Source organism: Equus asinus, chromosome 15 (genome assembly GCF_041296235.1).
Source record: "Equus asinus isolate D_3611 breed Donkey chromosome 15, EquAss-T2T_v2, whole genome shotgun sequence".
Lineage (NCBI taxonomy): Eukaryota > Metazoa > Chordata > Mammalia > Perissodactyla > Equidae > Equus > Equus asinus.
In genome coordinates this window covers 49,250,596-49,277,157 of record NC_091804.1, presented here as the reverse complement: position 1 = coordinate 49,277,157, position 26,562 = coordinate 49,250,596, and the positions used below count along the sequence as shown (strand labels likewise).

The 26,562-nt window shown below is 54.0% G+C and overlaps 1 protein-coding gene across 10 annotated transcripts in view; it reads right to left on the bottom strand.

The window, feature by feature from the left end:
• Positions 1-877: 877 nt before the first annotated feature.
• SS18L1 (SS18L1 subunit of BAF chromatin remodeling complex) overlaps positions 878-26,562 on the bottom strand; it is a 32,920-nt gene continuing 7,235 nt past the window's right edge. Inside the window, exons 2-13 of one of the 10 annotated variants that reach the window (XM_070486207.1) lie at positions 25,859-25,955; positions 22,641-23,348; positions 19,503-19,579; positions 18,685-18,769; positions 17,192-17,336; positions 16,413-16,610; positions 15,137-15,301; positions 14,706-14,807; positions 13,559-13,737; positions 7,749-7,868; positions 4,488-4,615; positions 878-3,800 (exon numbers count right to left, since the gene is read on the bottom strand). In XM_070486207.1, coding sequence (XP_070342308.1) covers positions 3,698-3,800; positions 4,488-4,615; positions 7,749-7,868; positions 13,559-13,737; positions 14,706-14,807; positions 15,137-15,301; positions 16,413-16,610; positions 17,192-17,336; positions 18,685-18,769; positions 19,503-19,579 — 1,302 coding nt within the window. In that variant the 5' untranslated portion in view covers positions 22,641-23,348; positions 25,859-25,955 and the 3' untranslated portion in view covers positions 878-3,697. Of the gene's footprint in view, positions 3,801-4,487; positions 4,616-5,376; positions 6,069-7,747; positions 7,869-8,814; positions 13,738-14,705; positions 14,808-15,136; positions 15,302-16,412; positions 16,611-17,191; positions 17,337-18,684; positions 18,770-19,502; positions 19,580-22,640; positions 23,349-25,858; positions 25,956-26,562 lie in introns of those variants that run through there. The other 9 variants (XM_070486206.1, XM_070486205.1, XM_044747993.2 and 6 more) reach the window with 9 other exon arrangements.

Below are 26,562 nucleotides of genomic sequence, written 5' to 3'. Positions count from 1 at the left end.
GGCAGTCCCGGGGTGGGGGTCAGCGTCCTGCCCGAGGGAGTCCGCGTGGGACAGGGGACAATGTGGCAGTGTCCCGGGGTCAGCGTCCTGCCCGAGGGAGTCCGCGTGGGACAGGGGACAATGTGGCAGTGTCCCGGGGTCAGCGTCCTGCCCGAGGGAGTCCGCGTGGGACAGGGGACAGTGTGGCAGTGTCCCGGGGTGGGGGTGAGCGTCCTGCCCGAGGGAGTCCGCGTGGGACAGGGGACAGTGTGGCAGTGTCCCGGGGTGGGGGTGAGCGTCCTGCCCGAGGGAGTCCGCGTGGGACAGGGGACAGTGTGGCAGTCCCGGGGTGGGGGTCAGCGTCCTGCCCGAGGGAGTCCGCGTGGGACAGGGGACAGTGTGGCAGTCCCGGGGTGGGGGTCAGCGTCCTGCCCGAGGGAGTCCGCGTGGGACAGGGGACAATGTGGCAGTCCCGGGGTCAGCGTCCTGCCCGAGGGAGTCCGCGTGGGACAGGGGACAGTGTGGCAGTGTCCCGGGGTGGGGGTGAGCGTCCTGCCCGAGGGAGTCCGCGTGGGACAGGGGACAGTGTGGCAGTCCCGGGGTGGGGGTCAGCGTCCTGCCCGAGGGAGTCCGCGTGGGACAGGGGACAGTGTGGCAGTCCCGGGGTCAGCGTCCTGCCCGAGGGAGTCCGCGTGGGACACGACGGTGTGACTGCGACAGTGTCCCAGGCCGGGGTCGCCGTCAGTCCTCACAGGACAGCCCCCGCAGGCCCCCGCCGCCAGCTGCGCTCTGCCCAGGAATCAGGCTCCCTGCGAGCCGACTCCACGGGGCCTGCAGGCCAGCCAGCAGGGTCCAAGTACAAATCAGGCTGTGTGTCATTCACTTCACAAAAACTCTCTTTTTAGGATGATTCCTGAAGAACCAGTTTATTAACAGATTACACCAAAAGCATAAACAATTTAGACGCCAAACTCTGACTTAAAAAAAAATGAACCAATAAAGATGTTTTTCAAAAAATGTACTGTGCTCACAAATAAGACAAATTTGACCTGTTCGATAAATAGAAATGAAGTTTGACTCAAACATTTCAAACGGAAACGGAAACAGTCTTCCTCTTTGTGCAACTTTGAATGGATGCCCGATATTCAGACCTATATACACAAAACCTCTGATAAAATCAGGGGCTCACTTAGGCTCCAACTGCATGAGCATATTAAGGCTCCCCTTGAGGTCCTGGAGACCTTGTCCACCTCAACGCCATCCATTCTCACTCTCAGTGTGAGTTCTAAGTACTTTTAACAGCTGAGTCCACAGATACCGTTGGTTCAACAATAAACCCTAATGGGTGATGAGCTTTCGCATACCAATATGAACTTGTCAGCACTTCTGAAAATTGTGGTCATCGTTTTTCAGATTCACAACCTGCTGGGTGTCGGGGACAATAGGAAGAAGGATGAGCGTCTATTTCCAAGTCTTCCTTTGCCTCTTCACCGGACTTCTGTAGAAGTGGTCATAAAAAACAAAGCGCCACCCACCACACTGCACAAACAATTCGTTTTCGCCTAAGCTTCTGCAAACATTCATATCACAGAAGAGCACATATAATACAGTTAGTGAAAAAGGACTGTTGGCATCACTTCTTCCCCATAATATTACAGAAAAATGGACAACATTAAATAAACATTCTGTTATCGACCATTAAATATATTAACACCAAAAATCATGTATAAATTAGGAAATCAATGTACAAACTATTTCACAAAGTGCTTTTTAAAATATATACACAACATTCAAGAAATTCTTAATGTAAGACATTTCAGATTGAAGTTTCGGGATAAGTTTTTTAAGTGTCCTTTTTTTCGAAAAGTATTGATACAGCACTTAAAAAAAACCACATAAAAGGCATATTCCCAGACTGGCAAGGGATAAAAATCAACCATTGTCACAGTGACCTAAAATGTTTAACGTTTTCAGTGGGAAATTTTAGTCCCCGAATGAGTTTGCAATTAGTTTTATGGAAATTGTCAGGACAGAAGAGAACAAAACCAAGGGCAACAACTCCCTAAATGAAATTGCTACTGTGTGTCATTCAGCAACTAACAACTCTCATCGCAGTAATTTAATATAGATAGGTATTTTTAAGCTTTTACCAGTGTTAAGGTTTTTAAAACCCATACGCTTACAAAATAAATGCTTTTATCCAGTGTGTGTGTGACTCTGTCTCCACAGAAGAGGAGAGACCGCCCTCAACTGGCAGCCCTCCAGCCTGAGCCCCGGGTCTTCCTCTGTAACAAGGGAACAGTACTTGCCTCCAATTTCCCAGGGTGGATTGTTAGGACTCATTTAAGAAAAAAAAAAAAAAAACAAAACCATTAAAATGCCTTGTAAACTGTAAAGCATTCAACACTGGATAAAGAACTTTAAATTTTTTAAACAAAACAAATATATAATCTTCAGTAGACCTGATATATCAAGAATTGGATATTTTTTGTATGTTCTTGGTTGGTCTTGGAAATATGCCACCATTTATCCAAAGATGTTTTTAAAGGATTCATAGTAAATATGGATATTATTATCCAAGGTTGATAAAATGTCCATATTACTTATTGGTGAAATGTAGGATTTTTCCTTGGACCGTACTTTTCCAAGTGAGCTGTCTTTAATGTTTGCACAGAATTTAAATGGGATTTAATGTCCTAGGAATGTAAAAATTATTCAAATCTCTATATAAAACCTTTCCTTTTCATTAGGAAGAACACAGTAAAGTTAGTGGGGTCCTTTTCAAAAATGAGATGTGAATTTCAGATGTCCCTAAAAGAAAAGGAACACTTGCTTGGAATCCCGAACACATAGGTCCTAGAAGAAAGAATATAAACAAAAGGTCCTGTTTGGACAATTTGGTATTGGACAAGTATTTGGACAATATTTTAAACTATAAATTTAGAATTGGGCACATTAAATATTCAGATCCCAGAAATGACTGTCAGATATACCAGGGCCAAAGCCACAGCAATTTCAGAGGCCCCCCCTCTCCTTCCCGCAGTCGTGCCGCTCTCCCGGGTCAGGCTCATCACACGGCCTTCTTGGGTTCATACTTATTTGGAACATAGTCATTGATCCCTCTTTACTTTTTAATACAAAATCACACAACCTTTTGGATAAACAGAACTGGTGAGCAACACAGGCAACGAGCGAGCTCCAGAAATGACGGTTCACAGCCGTTCCCAATGAAGCACATTTTTCCTTTCCAGTGTGTAACAGAAACTGACCCGCACCACGGAAGATGCCTCCCAGAGCCCCATCGAGCCCAGGAAAGGCCGCCGCCCTGGGGCTGTGCGCGCAGGTCCAGCTGCGATGTAGCCAGTGAAAGATAAAGTTACAACCCACATTACAACTGCACGAGGAGAGTCAGACCTAAGGTCTGTTTGTATGAATACACGGACAATGGCGTCTTGTAGATATGCCCCATCACTGGGCACAGAACACTCTGATGACCAAAGAACCCCTAAAGTTAGCTAGAAACATCAACAGGGGGACAAAAAAGGGACAAGCTCTCCATTGTATGGACATACAATACTATACACAGCACCAAATATGTCACACCATCAAAGCGCTGTCTCCCGCCAGCAGTGCACGCTCAGCATCACACCCAGCATGCCATGTGCACGCTTTACATGCAGACACTGAGTGGGACGAGGGGCAACCAACAGGTCACAGTTCATGAGAACTGCCACCGGCCCATCCACCCCTGGATGGACAGGCCACCACAAGGCTCCAAGAAGAATGCTTGTCCCTTACTGCTGGTAATTTCCATACTGGCCCTGCAAGAGACCAAGACACAGATTATACCTCGACAGTCACGATAAAGGGGTCCACACCCAAAGGTAAGACACACCCCCACCCCAGGCCAACACGCAGGCTAAGAGCTGGAAGGGGCATAAAAAGCAAGCAAGCAAACAGCCTCCAACCACATCTACACAGCAGGAGGTCACTGGCTTTCTGAAAGCCATCTGTCCAAGCTTGTGGCTGGTGATTTAGATCAGAGGGTCTGCGAGGCCCACTACCACCCCCACCCCATCAGTCCCCCCAGGGGACCGAGCTCCCAGAGGTGACTGGTTGACAACAGGGTTAGATGCAACACAGGCTGACGGCTTCGCGTCACTGCCCACGTGGGGGATGACAAGGTAATAAACTGTAGTCAATACAAATCTCAAGACAGAATTAAAAAACGTGTCCAGCCAGGCCGCAGGATGGGAGGGGTCCCTGGGCCACTGAGTCGATCATCTGACCCAATGAAGAGTCACTCAGCCAGCTGTGTCTGACCAAGGTGAGAAGATACGTGGAGATAATTTTTAAAAACTTTACAGGCTCAGAGAATTAGCATTCTGGAAGGGACCCTGGAAGCCAATTATTTCATCTCATTATTCCTCGTGACCATCAGAGAAACCGTCATTATGTTTCAACAGACACGGCAGGTCAGCGCATCTGGAAACATCCAGAAAGCTTGCCTGCTCATAGCCGTAAGGCCGCTGCTGCTGGGCGGACGGGCCCGTCTGAGACGCTCTGTAGCTTCCATACTGCTGGCTCTGTCCTTGCTGGTAGCTGGAGTACTGGGAGGGGGCTCCCTGGGCAGGCCCTGAGAACACACAGCAGGCACCGTGAGACCAACCCAACACGCCCCCATCCTCTCAAGTCTCCGAAACAACAGCACCCGTTCTTCCGCAACATGAAATCCGTACAGCGAAAGTGCTCAACCGAGTACCATGAGCGACTGCCACCTCCGTCCTGTGTGGCTGCAGGCCGTGCCGGCACCCCGACCGCGCCAGGCTCGAGGCGGCCCTCCAGCACCTCTGAGCCTGCTTCCTGGAAGCAGTTTACGTCAGTTACGGTGGGCGCTGTCAACACCTGAGTTAAACGTCACAGCGACTGGTGAAAACTCGAATGCCGAAGAGAGACAGTGATCATTCCTATGAAAACAAAGCTGGAGGCTTGGAAAAGAATTGCTAAAAGCCGAGGAATTTTTCAAAAAATGCTATTTAAGGGGCCGGCCCCGTGACCGAGTGGTTGAGTTCTCGTGCTCCGCTGCAGGCGGCCCAGTGTCTTGTCCGTTCGAATCCTGAGCGCGGACATGGCACTGCTCATCAAACCATGCTGAGGCGGCGTCCCACATGCCACAACTAGAAGGACCCACAACTAAGAATATACAACTATGTACCAGGGGGCAGGAAAAAAATAAAATCTTTAAAAAAAAAATGCTATTTAATTAGTCATGGTTGTAAAAGGTTGAACAAAATCTTTGTGGTCTTCCTTCTTTACTGTGTATCAGAATCACCTGTGAGCTTAATAAGAAACCCACCCCCACCTCCCCGTCCCGTGTGGGCCCACTTGGCACCTTACTTTTCAAAAGCTTCCAGGTGGTTCTGAGGTACAGTGAAGGCAGAGACCCGCACGCTTGGACGAGCTTCCTCGGAGGCCGAAGCTGGACAGGGCACTTCGAGGGGTGTGCTTTGTGGAAGGGTGAAGCCTGGCTCCAGGTGGGCGGTGAACGCAGGCTCGTGTTTAAGTTAAAATGAGATGTCCCAGGCCTGGACGGATGGGTTTCAGCCTCCTTGCTGCACGCACCCTTGGGACAACCTAATCGCCTCTTCGTTCAGGTCGCATCAGGTAGGACGCCTTTTACTGGGTATCTTAAATGGTAACAGTTTGTGAGGCCATCCCAGGGTGACAGCAGTGTCACGGAAAGCACCCTGGGTCCTGGAAGTGCCACCTAGGGTCGTCTCCGGAGTGGGTCAGGACTCGGGGAGAGCCGCCTGGGCCTTGGGCTCTCAGCAGACAACCTGCAGGCCAGGGGCTGGGGCCCCGCCCTCTCAGGGAGACCTGCCCAGGGGGACGAGGGCCCCAGAGGACAGGGCAGATCCGAGGGTTCCAATCCTGGCAGGGCCTTCTGCGCTGCGGGGGCAGCCCGACCTCAGTAAGCCTGAGTCTGCAGCTGGCTAATCTTCTCTAGCGGACAGGATTTCTCCCTTTGTTGCCACCGATGCTTGCAAAGCTCCCTCTGGGATGCCCACGTGGGGGATGTCCGAGGGGCCCTGAGAGCAATGCTTGTTGACAGGCTGGGTCTATGGCAGACCCGCTGGGCCCTTCACTTTAGCCAATCCTCACAGGGTGAACAAAAGCTGACGGATGGCTGAGCACTTCTGGACGTTGCTGCCAGACTGACCCACACGTGGACAGTCTCAGGTCAAAGTAAAGTAAAACTGGGCTCAGAAAATACTCACCTGCACCCAGATCTCGGTTCTAATATGCTCACTCTCCAATAAAAGGAACCGGGGCTCCTTGGAGAAGTGGTGCTTCTAGGGCTCGGGCAGGGAAAAGACTGTGGTCCCAGAAAATAAGGAAATGCTCAAAAACAAAAGGACGGGGGTGTGTCGGAGGGACACAGGAGCCAAGTGAAAGAGCTCCCAAGAGGCAAAGCCGGGACAATTTGAAAAACAAAATAAATTCGTATTGGATTAGAATCCAATGTATAAAATTAATACCCATGAGTACACACTCCTATAAATAAATGATTAATAACTAAATAAAAGGGGGAGAAGAGACAGATCTTCCCTACAGAAGAATTCCAGTCTATGTAGACACCTCCCCCCGGCCCCGAGTGTGGGCTGGATTCAGTGGCGCCTTTCCGAAGATTAAAGAAGGGGGAAGGCCGGGCTGGCTCCGGCCCAGTGGTTAAGTTCGTGCGCTCCGCTGCAGGCGGCCCAGTGTTTCGTTGGTTCGAATCCTGGGCGCGGACATGGCACTGCTCATCAAACCACACTGAGGCAGTGTCCCACATGCCACAACTAGAAGGACCAACAACGAAGAATATACAACTAGGTACCGGGGGGCTTTGGGGAGAAAAAGGAAAAAAATAAAATCTTTAAAGATAAAAAAGAACGGGGAAGGTGACTCGACAGTGGGGAGAGCTGGCAGGTGCCCCCCTGCCCAAGTGTCCAAGGTCAACACCAGAGGCAAGTCATGTGACACAAGGTGACGAGAAGGGAGATTCACTCTGTGGTCCTCTTTCCAAAACCCAGCGTCACCCCAGGAAGAACATGAGACAAACACAACCTGAGGGACGCCCTACAAAGTCTCTGCCTCGCCCTCCTCCCAACTGTCAGGGTCAAGACAGACACGGACTTCCAGGAAGCTGCCACAGCCCAGGGGAGCCTAAGGAGATGTGAGACCAAATGTCATGCAGGATCCCAGACAGGGCTGGGGAGAGGAAAGGACATTTGGGGAAAACTAGTGAGACCTCAATAAACTGAGTTCAGACCACAGCAATGTATAGCGTTGGTTTCTTTTTTTTTTCCTCTTCTTTACAAGAAGATTGGCCCTGAGCTAACACCTGTTGCCAATCTTCCCCTCTTGTTGGCCTCCCTGAAGCCCCAGCACATAGCTGTATATCCTAGTTGTAGGTCATTCTAGTTTCTCTGTGTGGGACGCCGCCTCAGCGTGGCCTGATGAGTGGTGCCATGTCCGCGCCCAGGATCAGAACAGGTGAACCCAGGGCCACCAAAGTGGAGCACGCAAACTTAACCACTCGACCTGCCCCAGTGTTGGCTTCTGAACTGTGACAATTGTCCCACAGCGACGGACGAGGTTAACAACAGGGGAGCTGTCTGTACTGCCCTCCCGGCTTTTCTGGAAATCTAAAACTACTCCAAAATCACAAGTGCCTTACATGCTGCACGACAGCGCCACGGTGCGCGGGGTCTGCGGGCCCTTACCGTATCCTTGCTGCTGCCCAGGGTAGCCCTGCTGGCTGGGGTACTGCTGCTGGGGGTAGGTCTGCTGCTGCGCCGCGCCCTGCTGGTACCCCGCCTGCTGCTGGCTGTACTGGGAGTTTCCTGCAGAGGGAAGGAGTCGTGAGCTCACTGCCAGAGAGCAAGGGCGGCACGTTCTGTCACGCACGACCCGGGTCACTTGGGAATTCTCGACCAAGCCATTGCTTCAGATCTTTGTTTTCTCACAATTCAAGTGTTTTGTTATACTTTCTCTTATTTTATAAAAATACAAATATATAACCAAATGAAACAGTTAATACAACTAAGACAAAGACTAATACCAGTATTGTAGGTTGAACTGCATCCCCCAAAAAGAGATGTTGAAGTCCTAACCCCAGGGACCTACACATGTGGCCTCGCTTGGAAATAAGGTCTTGGCAGATGTGACGAGTTAAGGAGAGGTCATATGGGACCGTGGGGGGCCCTAGCTGACGAGTTAAGAGGAGTTCGTATGGGATCGTGGTGGGCCTAGTCCTGTGACAGGTGTCCTTCAAAGATGATGGAAGTTTGGACACGGACATGGGGAGAAGGCCATGGGATGAAAGAGGCCATGGACACCAAGGGTGCTGGAGCCACCAGAGCTGCAGGAGGCCTGGGACAGATCCGCCCTCAGAGCTCCAGGGGAACCGACCCTGCCGACCCCTGATTTTGGAGCTCTGGCCTCCAGAACTCAGAGGACGAATCTCTGTTCCTCTAAGCCTCCTGCCCGTGGGTCTCGTTACGACAGCCCTGGGAGGCGAGTGCAGCCACGGAGCACGCGGAGGCAGCGACTCTGAAGGCAGCGCATTCAGGCGGCTGGTCACCTGTGGCTTCAGTTGTGACGGAAAAGAACAAGGTACGAGAACGTGCACAGGCAGCTGCAAACATTTTACTGGAAGCTGAGGCAACAGGCAGGCGCGGCACAGAGGACGTTTTGGACTGAGAGTCGGCACAGATTAATTATATGTCTGTATGTTTTCTCACACACACACACACACACACACACACACACACCCCTCTTGGTACTTACTCCGACAACTCTATTTCGAGGATATCCAAGTAGGTCAATTACTGAGAAGCATTTTCTCACTTATCAGGGAGAACTCAGCTGTGACATCTAGAACCTTCCGACAGGCCAGTGCGTCCCCAGCAGCTTACACTCCGCTACCTGCTGGACAGTGAGAGGCACCACCACACTCCCGTTTACGCAGCACCAGGAGCGCAGGAGCCAGGACTCAAACCCAGGGAGTCGGGGGCCCCGGAGCTGGTGTGAGGGTGTCCAGGCTACGGACGTGAGACACGGAGAAAGGCCTTGGAGTCCTGTCAGCGACATGCGTGGCGACACAGAGGTGAGGCCGAGTGAGGCCGCCAGCTCGTGAGCACCCGCCACAGGACGCTCCTCGCACTCAGCGCAGAGCTCCCAGAAGACAGGTGACTCTAAGACCACATCTTCCCACAGTTTGAAGGACCCCAGAAGTTTCCAGGAGCCTTCATTTTACTGGCAAATGTGCAAGCCAGGGTTGGCGGTTCCAGCTCAGACCCGTAATGGCTCTTTCCTTTGACTGTATGAAACTAGTGCCACAGAGGATTAAAAAAAAAGCAGCTAGTTACCTAAATGTTGTTGTTTATCTATATGGTGGTAAATTCCAAGGGACATTTATACTTATTTTTCCAGAGAAAATGCCTTAATTCTTATTTTTAAAAATCTAAGTAGCCAGCCAGCACCCATGCTAAAAGCCTCATTTTGGAAGAGAGCTTACTGTAAGAAAAACAATTTAGGACAGCAATAAGTGTATTACCAAATAATTTCCGGGAGTTAAGAAGGGGCGTTAACCACTCAGAAATCTTCCTACAAAGTCTTCCTAACAGGTCTCAGGAGACACCATTTTAGATTCATGTGGACATTACACTCCATTCATGGTTTTCAAAACACCTTGATAAGATCAATTTAAGTCTAGTTTCATTGTGTTCTTTGAACAGGGCTTTGCTCTTCAAAACCATGCAAAGTGCACAGCCTTTCATTTGCAGTGTGCCGGGTCCTGACACAGCCCCAGACCTGACCCTCCAGCAGAGGGAGAGCAGGAGCGGCAGGTGGGGCCCCAGAGAGCTTGCTTCTCTGCATTTACTTCACCGGACAGCAGGTGAATGGCTCGGCCCCCAAAAGAGAGTTGTAGTTCTGTTTTGTTTGTTTTTTTTTAAAGATTTTATTTTTTTCCTTTTTCTCCCCAAAGCCCCTCGGTACATAGTTGTATATTCTTCGTTGTGGGTCCTTCTAGTGGGATGCTGCCTCAGCGTGGTTTGATGAGCAGTGCCATGTCTGCGCCCAGGATTCGAACCAACGAAACACTGGGCCGCCTGCAGCAGAGCGCGCGAACTCAACCACTCAGCCACGGGCCAACCCCTGTAGTTCTGTTTTCACCAAAACATGTCCCAGAAATAAGAAAGCAGAGGTGCCGAGGCTGGCCTGGTGGTGTAGTGGTTAAGTTCACATGCTCCGCTTTGGTGGCACAGGGTTCATGGGTTCAGATCCCAGACATTGACCTACACACCGCTCATGAAGCCACGCTATGGTGGCGTGCCACATACAAAATAGAAGAAGACCGGCATAGATGTTAGCTCAGCAACAATCTTCTTCAAGAGAAAAGAGGAAGATTGGCAACAGATGTTAGCTCAGGGCCAACCTTCCTCACACACTCACACACACACACACACACACACACACACAAAGAAAGCAGAGGCGCGACAATGAGAGGCCAGATTATGAGAACTGGTATCCAAAGGACCCAATTTCTACTTTATTTTTCTGGTTACAAATAACTTTTCCAGGAGCTGTAAAATCTAAGCATTTAAAAGCTGGATCCTGGCAGCATTTTTTAAAATAACAGCTTTCCCGAGAGCTGGTTCACACTGGAGAGGCTTGAAGCCCTGCTGGGGAACTCAGTGTGCAGTTAGAAAGCACGGAGCACCGGCACGTGCCTTAGCTCCATGTGCAGTCCTCTCTGAGGTGGGCTCTGAAAACCCGGTGGTCTTCCCAGTCATTCACCATCCAAGGTAAGGCTGCGAGCTCTGACTTCTGCTCCCTCCTCACACTGGGCCATCCCAGCCCCAAGGATGCAGACGGGGCACCGGCTGATGCAGGCTCCGTGCACTGTGCTCACCTCACCAGAGAAACCCATCAGACATGTAGTGGGCTTTCTCCAGGGTGTCGGGGTTTTTGGTCAGTCTGCATGTTCTTGTGTTTTTATGGCCTTTTTTACTCCTTATATGACAAGAGTTAAAGGAGCTAATTCATATGCAACTGGCTGACTATGACAGGGCACACGGCAGGTGTGTAATAAATGTCAGGGGGACACCTCTGAGAACCAGACCTCAGCTCTCACACACCCAGAAAATCGTTCACTCGACCGCGTCAAATCCCCGTGAAAAGGGGCCTGTTTGGCCAAGTCTGAGAGGAGGGCGGCAGGACTTCCACTGAAGAGGCTGAACGAGCCTCAGGAGGATTCCGGGAACCAGCAGAACGGGAGAGCTCAGACCCTGCTCTTTCCAGAACGGCACGGAAGAGTGACAGGGCAGATGGCAGGGCCTTCCCTCCACTTCCAGTAAATACAACTACTATTTTTTTTCCTTTTCATTTCTTTTCATCTATCTCTTGAAGAATCTTGCAACATTCTGTGACGGGGCCATGAAGAAGGAAACTATTTGTGAAAGAAGGGGCCAGCGTTTGGGTCAGTAAATCCGCTCTACTTATTTACATGTGGCAAGAACGTGGTTACAAAAAGGCCACGAGGGACAAACAGACGATGGATTCTGACGTGATCCACGGAAACTACAGCGGTCGAGCAGGGATGCGCCTCAAGGACACCAGGAGGCCGTTTCCGGAGGAGCCCTCCTGCGGCTCCCAGCATCCACCCACAGGCGGGCGCACTGGTGACCACTGGGCGAAACCCTGAGAAACGCCCAAGATGGCAGGTGGCGCTGTGGCCTGGGACTCGGGGTGTGGACGGGCCTGGGTGGCCACAGGCTCAGGGTGCTCTTTCATTTCAAATGACAGCCAATCGCGTGTAATGCTCTTAGATTTAACTCGTGCATGGGCAGATGCGCTCACGTGTTTCAGAAACATGAAAACCAGCCCACCTTTGAGGGTCGGGGAAGGAGCCACCTCCACACCTGCGCGGACCACCTTCCCAGCCTCTTCCCCACCCACGGCCACTCCTGTCGGTGTGCAGGGTGTTCTCCCGGAGCTTGTTTATGGTGCGTGTGCATGCAAATGCGAGCACGGCCTTGGTTTCCCTCTGCTTTTCCATGGAAGGCAGCACCCCAGATACTCGGATCCCCTGCATTTGGCCTTGCCACTGGGTGCGACCCGCGAGCATCTGCCACAGCAGCCCCCAGGGAGCACTGCTGCTTTCACAGCCGCGGTGCCCCCGGGACACGTCACAGCGGACACTAGCTCTGTCTAGTCTGCTACTGCAAACCTCACAGTGAGGAAACGCAGGACGAACACGACGAACAGGACTTCGAGGCTTCCATGGAGCACTCCACAGGGGCCCAGACGGGAACCGGTGTCCCCTGCTTCTGTGGGCCCCACATCCTGGTGTACCCCCGGCTCAGTCGGCCGTGCCCTGATCCTTTTCTGGCACTGGTCCTCTGTACGTTAGTGCACTCTCATTCTATGGACCCCACAGAGCTCCTGCCAGATGCCTCCCATTAACAACCCCAGGACCAGCCACCTGTGCCCCACAAGGTTCCTCATCCCCCCGTGGGATAATTACTGGAAAGTTCTTTATATTGGCTTCAATCTACCTCTTGATCTCTTCTGCTCAATACCCTCATCCTCTTGGGGCCACAGCCCACTTATGACATGGCCCCCAGGCTCCTCAAAGCACAGCACCCTCTGCCACTCAGCCCATACAAGACCTGGCAATGCCCTCGGCTGTGGGGTGACCTGCACCCTGTAACACACATGTGCAGTCACACATGGGGATCAATTAACATGAGGGTGGAGCAAAATGCTTCCAGATCCAGGAAGAAACGTGCCATCTGCCACGTTTGCCTTAACAAGTGGTACTGAATGCGTTAGCTAACTTCTCATCAACTATGGAAGGCAAGAATACGTAACCCAAAACAGGGGTCCAAAAACATGCACTTCAAACTGCAGATGGCTGACAGCACGTCCCGAGCTAGTCCTGGGGCCATCTTTCCCGCGAGGACTCGCGCGGACACAGCACTGCTGGTGGGAGCAGAGCTCCTCTGGTGGAGAAGGCTGCCCAGGGGCCCAGGAGGTGGCGGGGAGCGGGGCTGGTGGAGGAGCCCCACGTGGCCCCGTGTGCTGGCCCCACGGTGGCTTACCTCTCTGTGCGGCAGGCTGAGACCTAGCAGCTCAAATGCTGGCCAGAGCCAAACTCTAATTTTCACCCGTTCAGCTGTTTTTCAAATGGACCAAACAAGCCGAGTGTTAGCCACTTGGAGCCTGCTGGCTTGGGGTACCTGGTGAAACCTCACTGGCAGCTGCGGCCTACTGACAGGGCAGGGCTGGGAGCTGTGCTGCTGGGTGACGTCACCTGGACACGTGAGCCCCTCTTCCTGGGACATCCCCTCTGGATGGTGGCCCCTGGCCGCAGCCTCGTTCTGCATGGCCTCCCTCCGGGAAGGGCTCCCCTCACAGATGTCCCAGCCCCACCCAATGAAGCCGGTCAGGTGCTGCTGCCTGGCCTGGGCATGTCTTCCCCTCATCAGCCCCAACCCTTCCAACCTCCCACACGCACGCTACTCACACCTGCAGGCACCGGTGCCCGCGGACAACAGCGAGAGTCTAGAGCCAGGGGAGCTGATGGAGCAGCGCGCAGCACCTGCTTCTTACCGCTCTCATAGTAGTGCTGCGTGGACTCCTCGAACGACCGGTCGTAGCTCTGCTCCGTGTAGGACGACTGCTGGTAGGCGTAATCACCATGCCCTGTGAGCAGACGGAGATGGCCTGCGGTCAGCCAAAGCCCTGACCACCAAGCTCCCGGGAGAGAGTGCATGAGCTGCATGGTGACACCGCCGGGCCAGCAGAGCCAAGAGCTGAGTGCGAGGCCCGCGGAGGAGCTCGCTCCCAGCTCTGCACAGCGGTTTCTGTCCTTTAGAATGCAGACGCCACCTGCTCCATGGGGTGAGTGCGAGGATTAAGTGATGGCTGACAGACGACAGAGGACACACAGTGCTCAGTACGCAACAAGCACAAGTGGCCATGAGCTGTCAAGGTTGCTGCGTGAATGCCATCCTGCTGCCCACTGCAGAGGTTCCCCATCGGGAGCACGCGACCATCACGACGCCCCGTTACTGTCAGGTGTGGGGCACGGCCTGCCCTGCACTGGTCTTGGCCGCCTCTCCAGCACCAGCCTCCTGCCCTGGTCATGCACTCCTGACTTGCCCTTGCTCACACGGGTCCCCTGCCTGGGTGTCCTCCTCCCCAAACCCCACCCATCCTGATGACCACTTTACATGCCACCTCCACAAACCGTGGGACTACTTAGAGACGGTGGTGGCGGCTGCACAACGTGAACATACTTAATGAAAGGTGACAATTCAAAGGAAAACAACCTGCAGCGATTATAACCAAGCATTACAAGACGGGAACAGTCAGATCAGGGCTGTCGCTTTCTGGGGAGTTTCATGAGGAACCTTGTGTTCATATTTTCGAACGTTAACATCATCTATGCACACCCCAGCTTCAAACCCGTTGCCTCTCGAGAACGGAGACGAGGAGGCCCGAGGAGGCGAGTGGCCCTGTGTGCTGGAAGCTTCTCTCAGCAGAGACGAGCCCTCACGCCCACCCCCACACGTGCTCAGGCAAGGGGGCTTTGGGTGCCCGGCTGGCAGACGTCAGGGGCAACAGGTCTGAACCAGGAGGGCCCGGGGCACAGTGAGCGTTGCCCTCACCGTCGGGGTAGTACTGCTGGCCCATGGGCTCCGCGGCAGCCTGGCCGTGGCCGTACTGCTCGCCGTAGTACTCCTCCTGGCCCAGGTACTGCTGGGACGAGCCTGCGGACGACACGCGTGGGTCAGCTCAGGGCCCGAGCCGGTCTGACTTCAGTCAGGACCCCCTGACCCAAGAACCTCAATGGGCACCGACTCGGACACCCCTCGCGCCTCCCCGAGGAGGTGGGGCATGCCCCCACAGCCCACCCCAGACTTGCGCCGACTGCCCCCTCGGCCGCCTGTGGGAGCCACAATGGTTCTCGCACTTCACTCCCCGAGTCCCTCGCCGGCTCCGGACCCCCAAGGTCCTCGCTCAGTCCGGACGAGCGTGTGAGGCCTCGCACCCCCATTCCCGGCGGAGAAGTGTGCTCAGAGGGCAGCACGGGCGTTACCTTGCTGCGAGGGCCGGTAGGGCGCCATGGGCCGCTGCCCCATCATGCTGCTGCCCTGGCCGCTCTGGCCCATCATGGCGATGGACGACTGGCCCTGGTAGTGCTGGCTCCCGCCCTGTGCCGAGTTGTAGTGGGATGAGGCTGCCTGCTGGTGCATCATGGACACTGGGCGACATGACAGACCCCGAATAACCCCAAGAAGCTCCCAGAGCGGGCATCCTCGCTCCCCACCCCAGACCCTGGCTGCACCCCTCTCCCAGGCTGAGCCATCGCTGTTCCCCTGCGGCTCCCCGACGAGATCATCCCCTTGACACCTCATCACACCTCCTACCAGCGAAGCTTTCTGCTAACTCCTTAAAAGTGTGCGACATTCAGGAGACGCTGGCAGGCACCACCGGGCAGGGCGCTGCACGCAGGAACAGGGTCCTCTCCTCCTCATCCCTGACTCCGCAGGCTGGTCCCAGAGGAGCCCATTACCCTTGCCTGCCCTGAGACCCAGGCCTCTGAGGCCAGGTCGTGGTCTCCTGCTGTCCACTCAGGTCGCCCCTGCTCAGAACCCTCTAGAGCAGTGGCCCCCAACAGGGTGAGATGTGAGCCAGTCAGCAAAGTAAAAAGAAACAGGTGAAATCTATTTTAGTAATACATTTTATTTGACTCAACATATCCAAAATATGATCATTTTCAGTATGTAATTAATATAAGGAAAACCAAGAAGATGCGTTACGTCCCCTTTTCCTGTTCTAAACCAGCGTGTCTGACACTCGTGGGACATCTCAAGCTGGACCCGAAGCTGCCCAGGGCCCGGGCCCTGCAGTGGAAGCCCAGCTCTTGGGGCTCCTGCTGGCCCACCGAGTGTCCTGGCCCCTCATCCTTCCCACGTCTGTGCCTCTGGCCACGCAGCCCCCTACCTGTGGGAGCCCCATCCTGTCCTCTGAGCAGGGCATGTGCGGCCCCTCCTCAGAGCCTTCTCGAAGCCGCCACAGGGGGCGGCGCAGCCCCCAAAGCCGGACCTCCCCTCAGGAAGCTCCTGGAGGGCAGCCCTTGGGACTTGCCCTCTCCCCCCCAGCACAGCCCAGGGCCCAGCGGGAGGGCAGCCCCTCAGGACCGCGTGCATAGCCCACACGCGTCTCCAAGGGTCCCAGGGGCAGGAGCATTCCTGGGCCCGGGGTTGGGCGAGGGCGTCCCGGGGCCCAGTAGGAGGGCAGCCCCTCAGGACCACATGCATTATCAGGCCCAGGGTCGGGCGGGGGCCTCCCAGGTCCCAGCGGGGAGGTACCTGGGTTGGACTGCATGTTGATGTTGGCCCGAGACACATAGTTGCCAATGGCGCCTTGCCCCTGCAGGGGCACACTCTGCGAGGCGGGTCCTGAGTGACTGTAGCCAGGCCCCGTGCCATGGCCGCTGCCCGACATGCTCATGGAGGTGGTAGGCAGAGTGCTCTGTGCCGTCTGCTGCATGGACACGTGGTTCGGACCTGTGGGAGGGACGGGGAGAGGGGCCTTAAGCCCTTCTAAGACCACCAGTGACAGCAGGCCTGGCCTTGCTGCTGGACACGAGTTTCCTGCAAGTGATCGTGGGGAGGGAGGCCGACCACGCTGATACCCCTACGAATGGAGTGATTAATAAAGAAATAGACACACAGGCTGACAGTGCAGAAGGTGAGTCACGCACTCATTGTTACATTGTTACTAACAGTTCCCGACGGCTATTAATAGTTCTCATGCAAAGACCAGAGCATTTCCCTTCCTGTTCAAAAATCCATGTGGATCCCCGCCCCTTGATCTGAAGTGGCCATACTTAGTGTCAAAGCAGAGAAAGGATCCGGAACAAGGGCGTCATTCTCTCTGCACATTACCCCCGTGCATGTGCGCCTGGGCACGGCAGCCGACCTGGGGCCAGGACCCCCGGGAGGAGAGGGGTCTCCCAAGCTCAGCCCTGAAGGCGCGGGGTACCTCACGAGGCAGCCACCCACTCGGGAGCCTGCACTGGTGACCTTATTGCCAAGAACCAACCCCAAACCCAAGGCCCAGCCCGCAAGAGCTCAGGGTCACTCACCATTGCCGATCTGGCCCTGCAAGAGGGAGGATGCGGGCAGGCCTGTGCCGATGGCGTCGCTGAGGCTGCCCTGGGAGTGCAGGCCCTGGCTGGAGCCGCTCTGGGACAGCGCTCCGGGGCCCAGGTTCATGTTCTGGGTTGGCGGCTGCGGGCGATAGGAAGGTTACGGGGAGCATGGTTAACACAGAGAACAACCAGCAGAAGCCACGAGACAGGAGTCGCCAGGAAAGGTATGTAGTGGGGAATCTCACAGCCGCCTGGCAGATGTCTAACCAACGGCGCTCTCACGTGGCCGGGTGACCGAGGACAACCGGGCCGAGTAGCTCAAGCCAAGACGGAGACGCTACGCCAAGCGTTCTGCGTAAACATTCAGAACTTAAACAAGTACCGAGCTTATCAAGATACACTTGGAGCTTCAAAGCTGGGCCCCCTTCCCTGGGATTCAGGGAACTGCTTCACCAGCCCACAAGGCGGCAGCCACCTCATTGCTCCACACCACTTCCTACCCCTCTCGAACTCAGCTGGCCAGGCGTCTCTGTGTCCCTCCGCTCCCAAAGCCCCAGGGCCTTTGCACAGGTGGTCCTGTGCCTCAGTACTGCATTCCCAGGCACTCCTCCTGTGTGGGTCCTCACCCTCCTCCCCTGTCCACCCCTACGTCCACCCCTCATCACAGGACATATCAGGGACACAGGGACTGCAAGTACCCTCCCAGCATCCCCGTCTCCCAGATCGAGACCAAACAGCAGCTCCGAAGGTCTAGACACAGACGCTGTTAACATCTGGCCAAGAAAAGGATCTTTCCAGCAGGATCTGCTGTACCTCAAGGGTGAGGAACCCAATTCGATAGCCCAATCAAAGTTGGCTTAACATTTTTACTAGCAAAACACATCCTGGTGTTCAAGATGGGGACCAAGGGGCCTTGGGAAGTGAGCCTTCCTGCGTCATGTTAGGCCTGGAAACTGCCCGCCTAGCAGGGTCAACACGGACCAGTCCACCTCGAGGCTGCGCCTGCCCCTCACCTCGAAGGAGGCCGAGGCTGCCGCGGGTCTTGCCTTTGCAGCAGTAATTTAATTTGAGGAGAATGCGTTTTAAAGTCAAATAGAAAATGTTTGTATTAATATTTGAGGCAGTTTTTTTAAGTTTTGTTGTTGGACCAAAGTAGCGCAAGCTCATGGGTCATAACTTTTCAAATCACTCAGAAGGGCTGAGAATGAAAAGCAAGAAACCCCCGTGCCACTTCCCCTTGTCCCCAGATCGGCTTCCCACCATTTCTAGGTCTGGCTCCTCTGGGGTCACTCATCTCCCTTTGCTAAAGAAGCCAATGGCGTGATTCTGGCCAGTCCACTTCAGAAACGTCCGCCTGACCTGATGTGAGGACCCGCCCCGCCCCGGTCTCAGGCTCCTGTCCCCTCTGCTCCCTGCACCGGCCGTCTGAGGCTGTGCCTGACTGTGTTGGGCAATGGTGGGGAGTCCCCCCATGCGCAGACACTCACGGCGGGGAGCAGGGACTGCATGTTCTGGTTGGAGTCTGCGATCGTGGCCAGGTAGACCAGGTTCCGGTGCAGGATCTGCTGGTACCTGCGGGCAAGGGGCACACAGTGAGGCGGCGGAGCCCGCGGCCCATCCGAAGCAGTAGTTTATCTGGACAGCCTTGCCCTGCAGCCAAGCCCCGGGGACTGTGAAGGCAGCAGAGCACCCTGTGGGCCAGGACGGGGCTAGGCAGGGAGTGGGATCCCGTTCGATGACAAAATGCTGGAAAGACCCCGAGGTGGCAGCCAAGGGGGAGGTGCCACCCAATCTGTTCAGAGAATGGAGGTGGGGGTGGGTCACGAGGAGGCAGGGGCCTGAGGGGGATGCAGGAGGGGATGCCAGGGGACCAGCCCTCCTCAGGCTCACTCTGACACCAAGATAACTTGATACCCCAGCCCCATGAAGAGGTGCTCGCAGGACACGGGAAAGCTCAGTTTAACACAGGAACACCTCTGGGAGGGGTGGCGGCCAGCTCGAGCACCTCCTATCTGTCTGGCCCTGGGAGGCGTCACATGAGGTCCTACCTAGAGGAGCTCTCTGTCCCCCTGGTGCATCCACAACCACGGTCTGGCCTGGGCCTTCTGGCTTCCCCAGCAGGCCTCTCCTCCCACACTTCCACTGCCCCCCAAACTTTCCCCTGTCTCCTTGGGGAGTGACCTGGGGGGAGTAGGCCACCCTCCAAAGGGTGACTCTTAGTGGCCTAGATGACCACTGCAGCTGGACTCGCTGAAGCCACTCAGCGCCGCCCAAGGAGACTGGGGGTGGGGGTGGGGGCACGTACTGGGCGCACTCGGCTGTCTTGCCCTTGCTCTGGTGGTCCAGGATGCACTGGATCAGATGGTGGTTCTCGTCCAGCATCTGCAGGAGAAGCAGACGTGAGTGCGGGGCACGCACGCGCCTGCCAGAGTCCTGCTGGGGTCAGAGGGCACCTGCTCGAGGCACTCACCAGCCATGTGACAGTATCTGTCACTCTCTATGTACAAACTGTCACTCTCACATGCAACCTCAGCCAGTGGGACCAGGCACTTTCCACACTGCTGTGCTAAGCACACAGCCCTCGGGGGCCAGGGTCAATACTCCAACCCCGCAGGCAGCTCCCAGCCTCTCTCACCCCACAAATGAAACCCCACAGCCTGCAGGACCCAATTTTCTGGCCCCTTGACCACAGTGTATCTGTCCAGCTAGGGGGGGCCAAGAGTCGACAGCAGGGACGCCGGGACCCCCGAGCCCTGGTCTGGAGGGTGTGAGATCCGCAATCACGGGCACTCTTGGGGGAGGCAGCTCACATCCCTGGAGAGCCACCTCTTTGGGACGGCCACCTGGGATGGCCAGGGGAGACCCAGGATGAGGTGATGGAAGAAGCAGGAGAGAAGAAGGCCCGACGGGAGCACAGGAAGGCTTGCGAGGAGAGCTGCGGCAGAAGCCACGCTGGCAGCACACAGCACAAGACCAGGCAGCCGTGGCCGGCCTACCCAGTGGGCCCAGGGTCTGGTCAGCAGGGGACGGCTAGGGGGACACAGTGTGAGCCATTCCCCACGTGGACGTGAAGAGGTGGAGAAGCGTCCGGCTCATTCACTGCCTGTCCATGTGGGCAGCACCCCGCTTTGCAGGGAGGGGCAGAATTGGGCCCACCGCAAATGCTGCTTTCCATAAAAAGGCCTTTCCTCAGAAACTCTTACCAAAGGAAAAATCTGTGCTTTTCATCTCCACCAAATTGCGCCCACTCATCTGGGCCCAGGAGGTTCCCCCGGGCAGGTTCAGCTCTGCAGGCCCCCGAGAAGGCGGAGGGGCCCACCCACCTGCCACTGTGCAGGTGACCCAGCACACTGCCCTGAGGGCCCGTAACGGTGCTATGACCTCAGGGTGCCACTCCTTCGGAGCCCTGGGCCCAAACTCGGCCACAGAGAGGAGAGGAAGGCACAGAGGGTCGGGCCACACCACACGGCAGGGCAGAGTCCACCCCGAGCCCTGCAGAGCCACTGCCCTGGCTCAGCTTCACCCTCGGCCTGGCCTCTGCGACTTCAGGGTTGGTTTCTCCTGCTCAGTTTCTACGTTACAGCTTCCTCCTCTCTATGCTTTCCCGTTTCTCCCCACTGTGGAGATGACGCCCCAAGTTCAGCAATTCCCACCCTGGCCATGGAGCCGGCCCTGGACGGGGAAACCACCAGGGGGCGCTGTGGGCCAGGAGCTGCCCCTGGAGCTCACCTCGGGGCATGAGGGCAATTCAACACACCAGGACCCGGCATTCGTGCCACTGGCACATCGAGACTTTCTCCAGATGAATTAAGAAAGGAAACAACTGCAAACGACGGTCCCCCTATCCCTCCAAGAGCCACCCTTATATAAGGCTTTACGGCTTCAACTCCTGGACTTGGAAGTCCACGGCAAGAATTCTCTCCCAAGGACACACGCTGCATACTAAAACGTTTCATACACAGATGTCCGTCTCAGTACTGTTCACAACAGCTCAAAGACGGGGGCAAGCTAAGCAGTCAATGACAGGATTAAGCAAATTACGGTGGGACCGTTTGGTGAGATGTCAGCCAGCCCATAGAAACGTTTTCGTAGTTTTTATAAGCATGAGATGTTACACTGTTAGGATGGAGGCTTTTTTAGAAAGCAGGGTACAGAGTATCATCTCAGTTAAGTTAAAGCACGCAGAAAACAGGCCAGGACCCATCAGGTGAAAGATGGCGGACGGGAAGCGTGCCGCGCTCCGAGCCCTCACAGGCCCGGCAGGTGGTGACCGATGGAGGGGGGAACCGCTCACGAGGACAAAGATAAGAGGACTGCAAGAGCAGCACCAGCAGCTGGACTCTAGAAGTGCAAAGCAAATGGATGAGTGAGAACTGAACTGGCAGACGCCAGGGGGCTGGATGTGGCACTGAGCCGCACTCGGGAGCCCACAGGGCTCGGGAAGGCTGAGATCCCGGGCCCTCCCCATGGCTACCTGGCCGGGGACAGGGAAGGGGGCGCGGGGCAGAGGGGCAAGGTGGCTCGACGGAAAACAACCAGCCTGGGAGGAAAGCGCTAGAACACTGAAGGCAGGAGAACACCTCCAGGTGAAGACAAAGACCAAGTTGGCCCATCACCTGGTGTCCCCTACCCTCGGTATCCTAGTCCTAAACACGAGGGCACAGCTGAGCCGCACCAGTGTTCGTGGGAAGCCTGTAATTGAGACAGACCAAAACCAGCCTCAGAGGCCGAAAGCTGGAGGAGATGAGCACTACGCAAGAAGGAAACTTAAAAAACAAGAAGAAAAAACCCACAACTATTACTAATATCTTCAAAAGATAATACGTTATCGTATCCATAGAAAAAGGGTGCTATTAAAAACAACAAAAAAGAGCTCTTGGATAGTTACAATATACTGACCAAAGCAAAAAAACAACAGAAGTGTTGGAATACAAAGTTAAAGAAAATTCCTAGAAAGCATATCAGAAAGATCAAGGTAGAAAAAAACATAATGAAATTAGAAGAACGATCCAAGTGGCCAAAAACAGTTCTTCCATAACTTCCAGAAAGACAGAAAACACAGGGAGAAAATCATTCCTGAAGAGAGATGACCTGATCCTGAGGCAGACCTCTGCAGGAGCAATGACCCAATCCCAAAGGAGACCTACAGGCGAGAGAGGCCCTGATCCTGAGGGAGACTTCCTGAGGAGTGATGACCCAATGCTGAGGGGAGACTTCCTCTGGAGCAGTTACCTGATCCCAAGGGTAGACTGCTAGAGGAAAAATAACCTAATCTCAAGGGAGACTTCCTGAGGAGAGACGATCTGATCTGAGGAGGACTACCTGAGGAGAGACGACGTGATCCTGAGGGAGACCACCTGAGGACAAATGACCCAATCCTGAGGGAGACTTCCTGAGGAGAGAGAATTTGATCCTGAGAGGAGACATCCTGTGGAGCAATTACCTAATCCTAATCTTGACGAGAGATGACCCAATCCTGGGAGACTTCCTGAGGAGAGATGACCTGATCTTCAGGGGAGACTTCTTGAGGAGAGATCCTGAGGGGAGACTTCCTAAGGAGTGATGACCTGATCCTGAGAGGGACTTCCCGAGAGATGACTCAATCCTGAGGGAGACTTCCTGAAGAGAGATGACTTGATCCTGAGGAGAGACTTCCTGATAAGATATGATCTGATCTTGAGGAGAGACTTCCTGAGGAGAGAAGATTGATTCTGAGGAGAGACTTCTTGAGGAGCGATGACCTGATCTCAAGGGAGACTTCCTGAGGAGAGATGACTTGATCCTGAGGGAGACCACCTGAGGAGTGATGACCTGATCCTGAGGGAAGACTTCCTGTAGAGAAATGAACTGATTCTGAGGGGAGACTTCCTAAGGAGAAATGACCTGGTCCTGAGGGAGACTTCCCGAGGAGAGAGGACCTGATGCTGAGGGAAACTTCCTCAGGAGTGAAGATCTGATCCTGATGGGAAACTTCCTGAAGAGATATGACTCGATCCTGAGAGGAGACTTCCTTAAGAGAGATGACCCGATCCTGAGGGAAACTTCCACAGGAGAAATGTCTCGATCTCAAGGGAGACTTTCTGAGGAGAGATGACTTGATCCTGAGGGAGACCACCTGAGGAGTGATGACCTGATCCTGAAGGGAGACTTCCTGTGGAGAAATGATCTGGTCTCAAGGGAGACTTCCTAAAGAGAGATGACCTGGCCCTGAGGGAGACTTCTAGAGATTATCTGATCCTAAGGGAGTCTTCTGTGTATACAATGACTTGATCCTGAGGGAGACTTCCAGAGGAAACATGACCATATCTCAAGGTAGACTTTGTGAGAAGGTGACCAATACCAAGGGAAGACTTTCTTTTTTGAAGATTAGCCCTGAGCTAACATCAGCCGCCAATCCTCCTTTTTGCTGAGTAAGACTGGCCCTGAGCTAACATCTGTGCCCATCTTCCTCTATTTTACATGTGGGACTTCCGCCACAGCATGGCTTGAAAAGTGTGCATGGGCCTGCGCCTGGGATCTCAACTGGCAAACCCCAGGCTACTGAGGTACAGCGCGCAAACTTAACAGCTATGCCACTGGGCTGGCCCAAGGGAAGACCTTCTGAGGGGAGACTCTGTAGGAACAATGACCTGATCATAAGGTAAACTTCCTGAGGAGAGCGAATCTGATCCTGAGAGAGACTTCCTGTGGAATGATGACTTGATCCTGAGGGGAGTCTTCTATAGGGGAGATAATCCGATCCTGAGGGAGAGACTTCCTCAGTAGAGATGACCCACCCCTGAAGGAGACATCCTGAGGTGCAATAACCTGATCTCGAGGGAGACTTCTCTCCCAAATTCTCGTCAGCCAAAACACAGACTAAGTGTGAGGGTAAAACGAACATACATTCTGAACACAATTTAGGAAAATGCGTCTGCCACCCAGATGACCCACATTCTTCAAAAATGTCAAAATCTTAAAGAAAAAGAAGACAAAAGAACCGTTCCTTACATGGGAAACTAAACCTATGTGACTTGGAGATTTCTTTTGCTATAAAGTACACATTGACAAAATGGGTAATTGGAATTAGGTCTGCAGGTCAGGTAACAGCACTGTATCAATATTAGCTCCCTGATTTCAATCGTTGTACTGTGGTTATAATGTCTTTGTTGTAAGGAAAGTCATGCTTGAGTATTTGAGAGTAAAGGGGTATTATATCTGCAACTCACTCTCAAATGGTTCAGGCCATGATAAGACGTAGGCAGAGGGCAGGGGGGCAGGAGAGGAGAAGAGAGCAAATGAGGCAATATGTTAAAATTTGGGGAATCGGGATGAAGAGAATATGGGAATTTTTTTAAAGCTTCACATCCCATACACCTTTTCTCTGGAAGCTTTACAAAAGGATGCAGTCCACCAAAACAAGGGAGCAAATATCAAAATGGGAAAACCTGAGACCCAACACAGGAGAAGCCAAAAAATCTGGGACAATGGTGGAGGGAGAACCAAGGAGGCCCAAAAAGAGTGGCCGCAAGACAATGAACCTGACAGAACACCTGTGCTGAGGCGGTTTCCATGGTTGGAACAGAGTCTGGGATAAACCAGTGAAAAGTGATTAAAAAGAAGGAGAGATTACCAACTCCAGGGAAAACAAAGGGCGGGGCAGGAAAAGTGACCATATGATCCTGCGTGGAAGGCCATTTATACAGGCAGGACAACGTCAACACCAGATATGGATCTAATTCCAAGCAGGAGGAAGCCACTCTGGGGGAACAGGGAGCAGGGAGTGCAGGCGTGTGGTGAGGAAGGGTGTGTGAAAGAGTGAAATCCCCATTTTCCATGGTCATCAGGTGAGACCAACAGATGTTCCAGCCTGAATATGTGTGTCCCCCGCCAAACTCCTATGTTGAAGGCCTAACTTCCACTACGATGGCATTAGGAGCTGGGCCCTTTGGGAGGTAATTAGGGTTAGATGAGGTCAGGAGGGTGGAGCGCCCATGATGGGATCAGTGTCCTTACAGGAAGAGGAAGACACCAGAGCCCTCTCCCCCTCTCCACCATGGAAGGTCACAGCGAGAAGGTGGCCACCTGCAAGCCAGAAGCAGGTCCTCACCAAGAATCGAACCTCCTGGTACCTTGATCTCGGACTTCCAGCTTCCAGAACTGTGAGAAATAAATCTGTGTGTTTAAGCCCCGCAGTCTATGGTATTTTGTTACAGCAGCTGGAGCTAAGAAAACAGACAATGCGTAAAACTAAAAATGCTCAAGAAGCAGCCACTTGCTTTAGTAATGAGGGTGCTGCTGGGAAGTGGGAAACAGAGCGTGGGCTGAAAGAATTACTCCTCATTTTTAACACAAGCCCCACAGAACTGACTACGCGCAGCGTGGCTTTGAGGAGTATAAAATCTAACCTAACAACAAGAAGCCAAGTGACAGGAGAGAAACGCTGGCTCTCCCTAGGTCAGAGATTATGGATAGAGAATTCACTCCCTTTACGCATTTGCATTTATGACAATTTCTAAGATAGGCATGTCATTGTTCAAAAAAGTGATTTTAAAGATGCCTGAAGGGAGTCAGGGAGTGCCTGAGTTGGGCAGGTCCAGGCCTCATCTGACTCTTCTCTACCTAGAGTGTGTCTAAAAACGTGCCCGTAACACAAAGTTGAAAAATAAAGAAACCACTTACGCCGACTGGAGGATTAAAGATCTCGTTCTCCGTGTCTACTGCTGTCTTCTCTCGACACCGGGCTCCTAGGCTTTCTCACCAGCAGTTTTGCATTTTCCTGCATCAGAAGGCACGCCCCTCACACTCGGCTCTCTTGGGAAGGCTGGTTTTCTACAGGTTCAGGGGTGACTCGTGCAGGCAAACATCACAGAGAAGGGAGTTTGAGACTGGTGAAGTGTGCGGGCTGAAACCCACATGCCAGGTGTGGCCCATGGCCTCCCGAAGAGAGGACGCTGGGGACAGAGAACTGTGAAGGTGGCACCACCACCTGGAGGAACCAGAGGCGGGCATCAAGGGCCATGCTGGCGAGTGGCAGTGAGCTCCCCACCTCTGCAGGCCCGTCTGAGGCCTTGGTGGGCATGACAGGGAGCAGGCGAGACCATGCTCTTGCTCACAGTGGAGTGGCAGCAGTTGGTCAGAGTTGGGCAGAGACCAATGTGAGCACACATCTGCTTGGTGCCATATGGCAGCAGTGTGTCAAATGTGATCTCGGCAGCAGGCGCCCTGGGAGGCACCTGGAGATGACATGCGAGCTGGAGCTCGAAAGCTGCCCAGAAGCGCACAGGTGAAGATGGGAGAAAGGGTAGCCCAGGTAGAGGGCGCAGCGCGTGCAAAGGCATGGTGGAGCAGGGCACGACCAGGAACGGAGACAAGTGCCGGGAGCT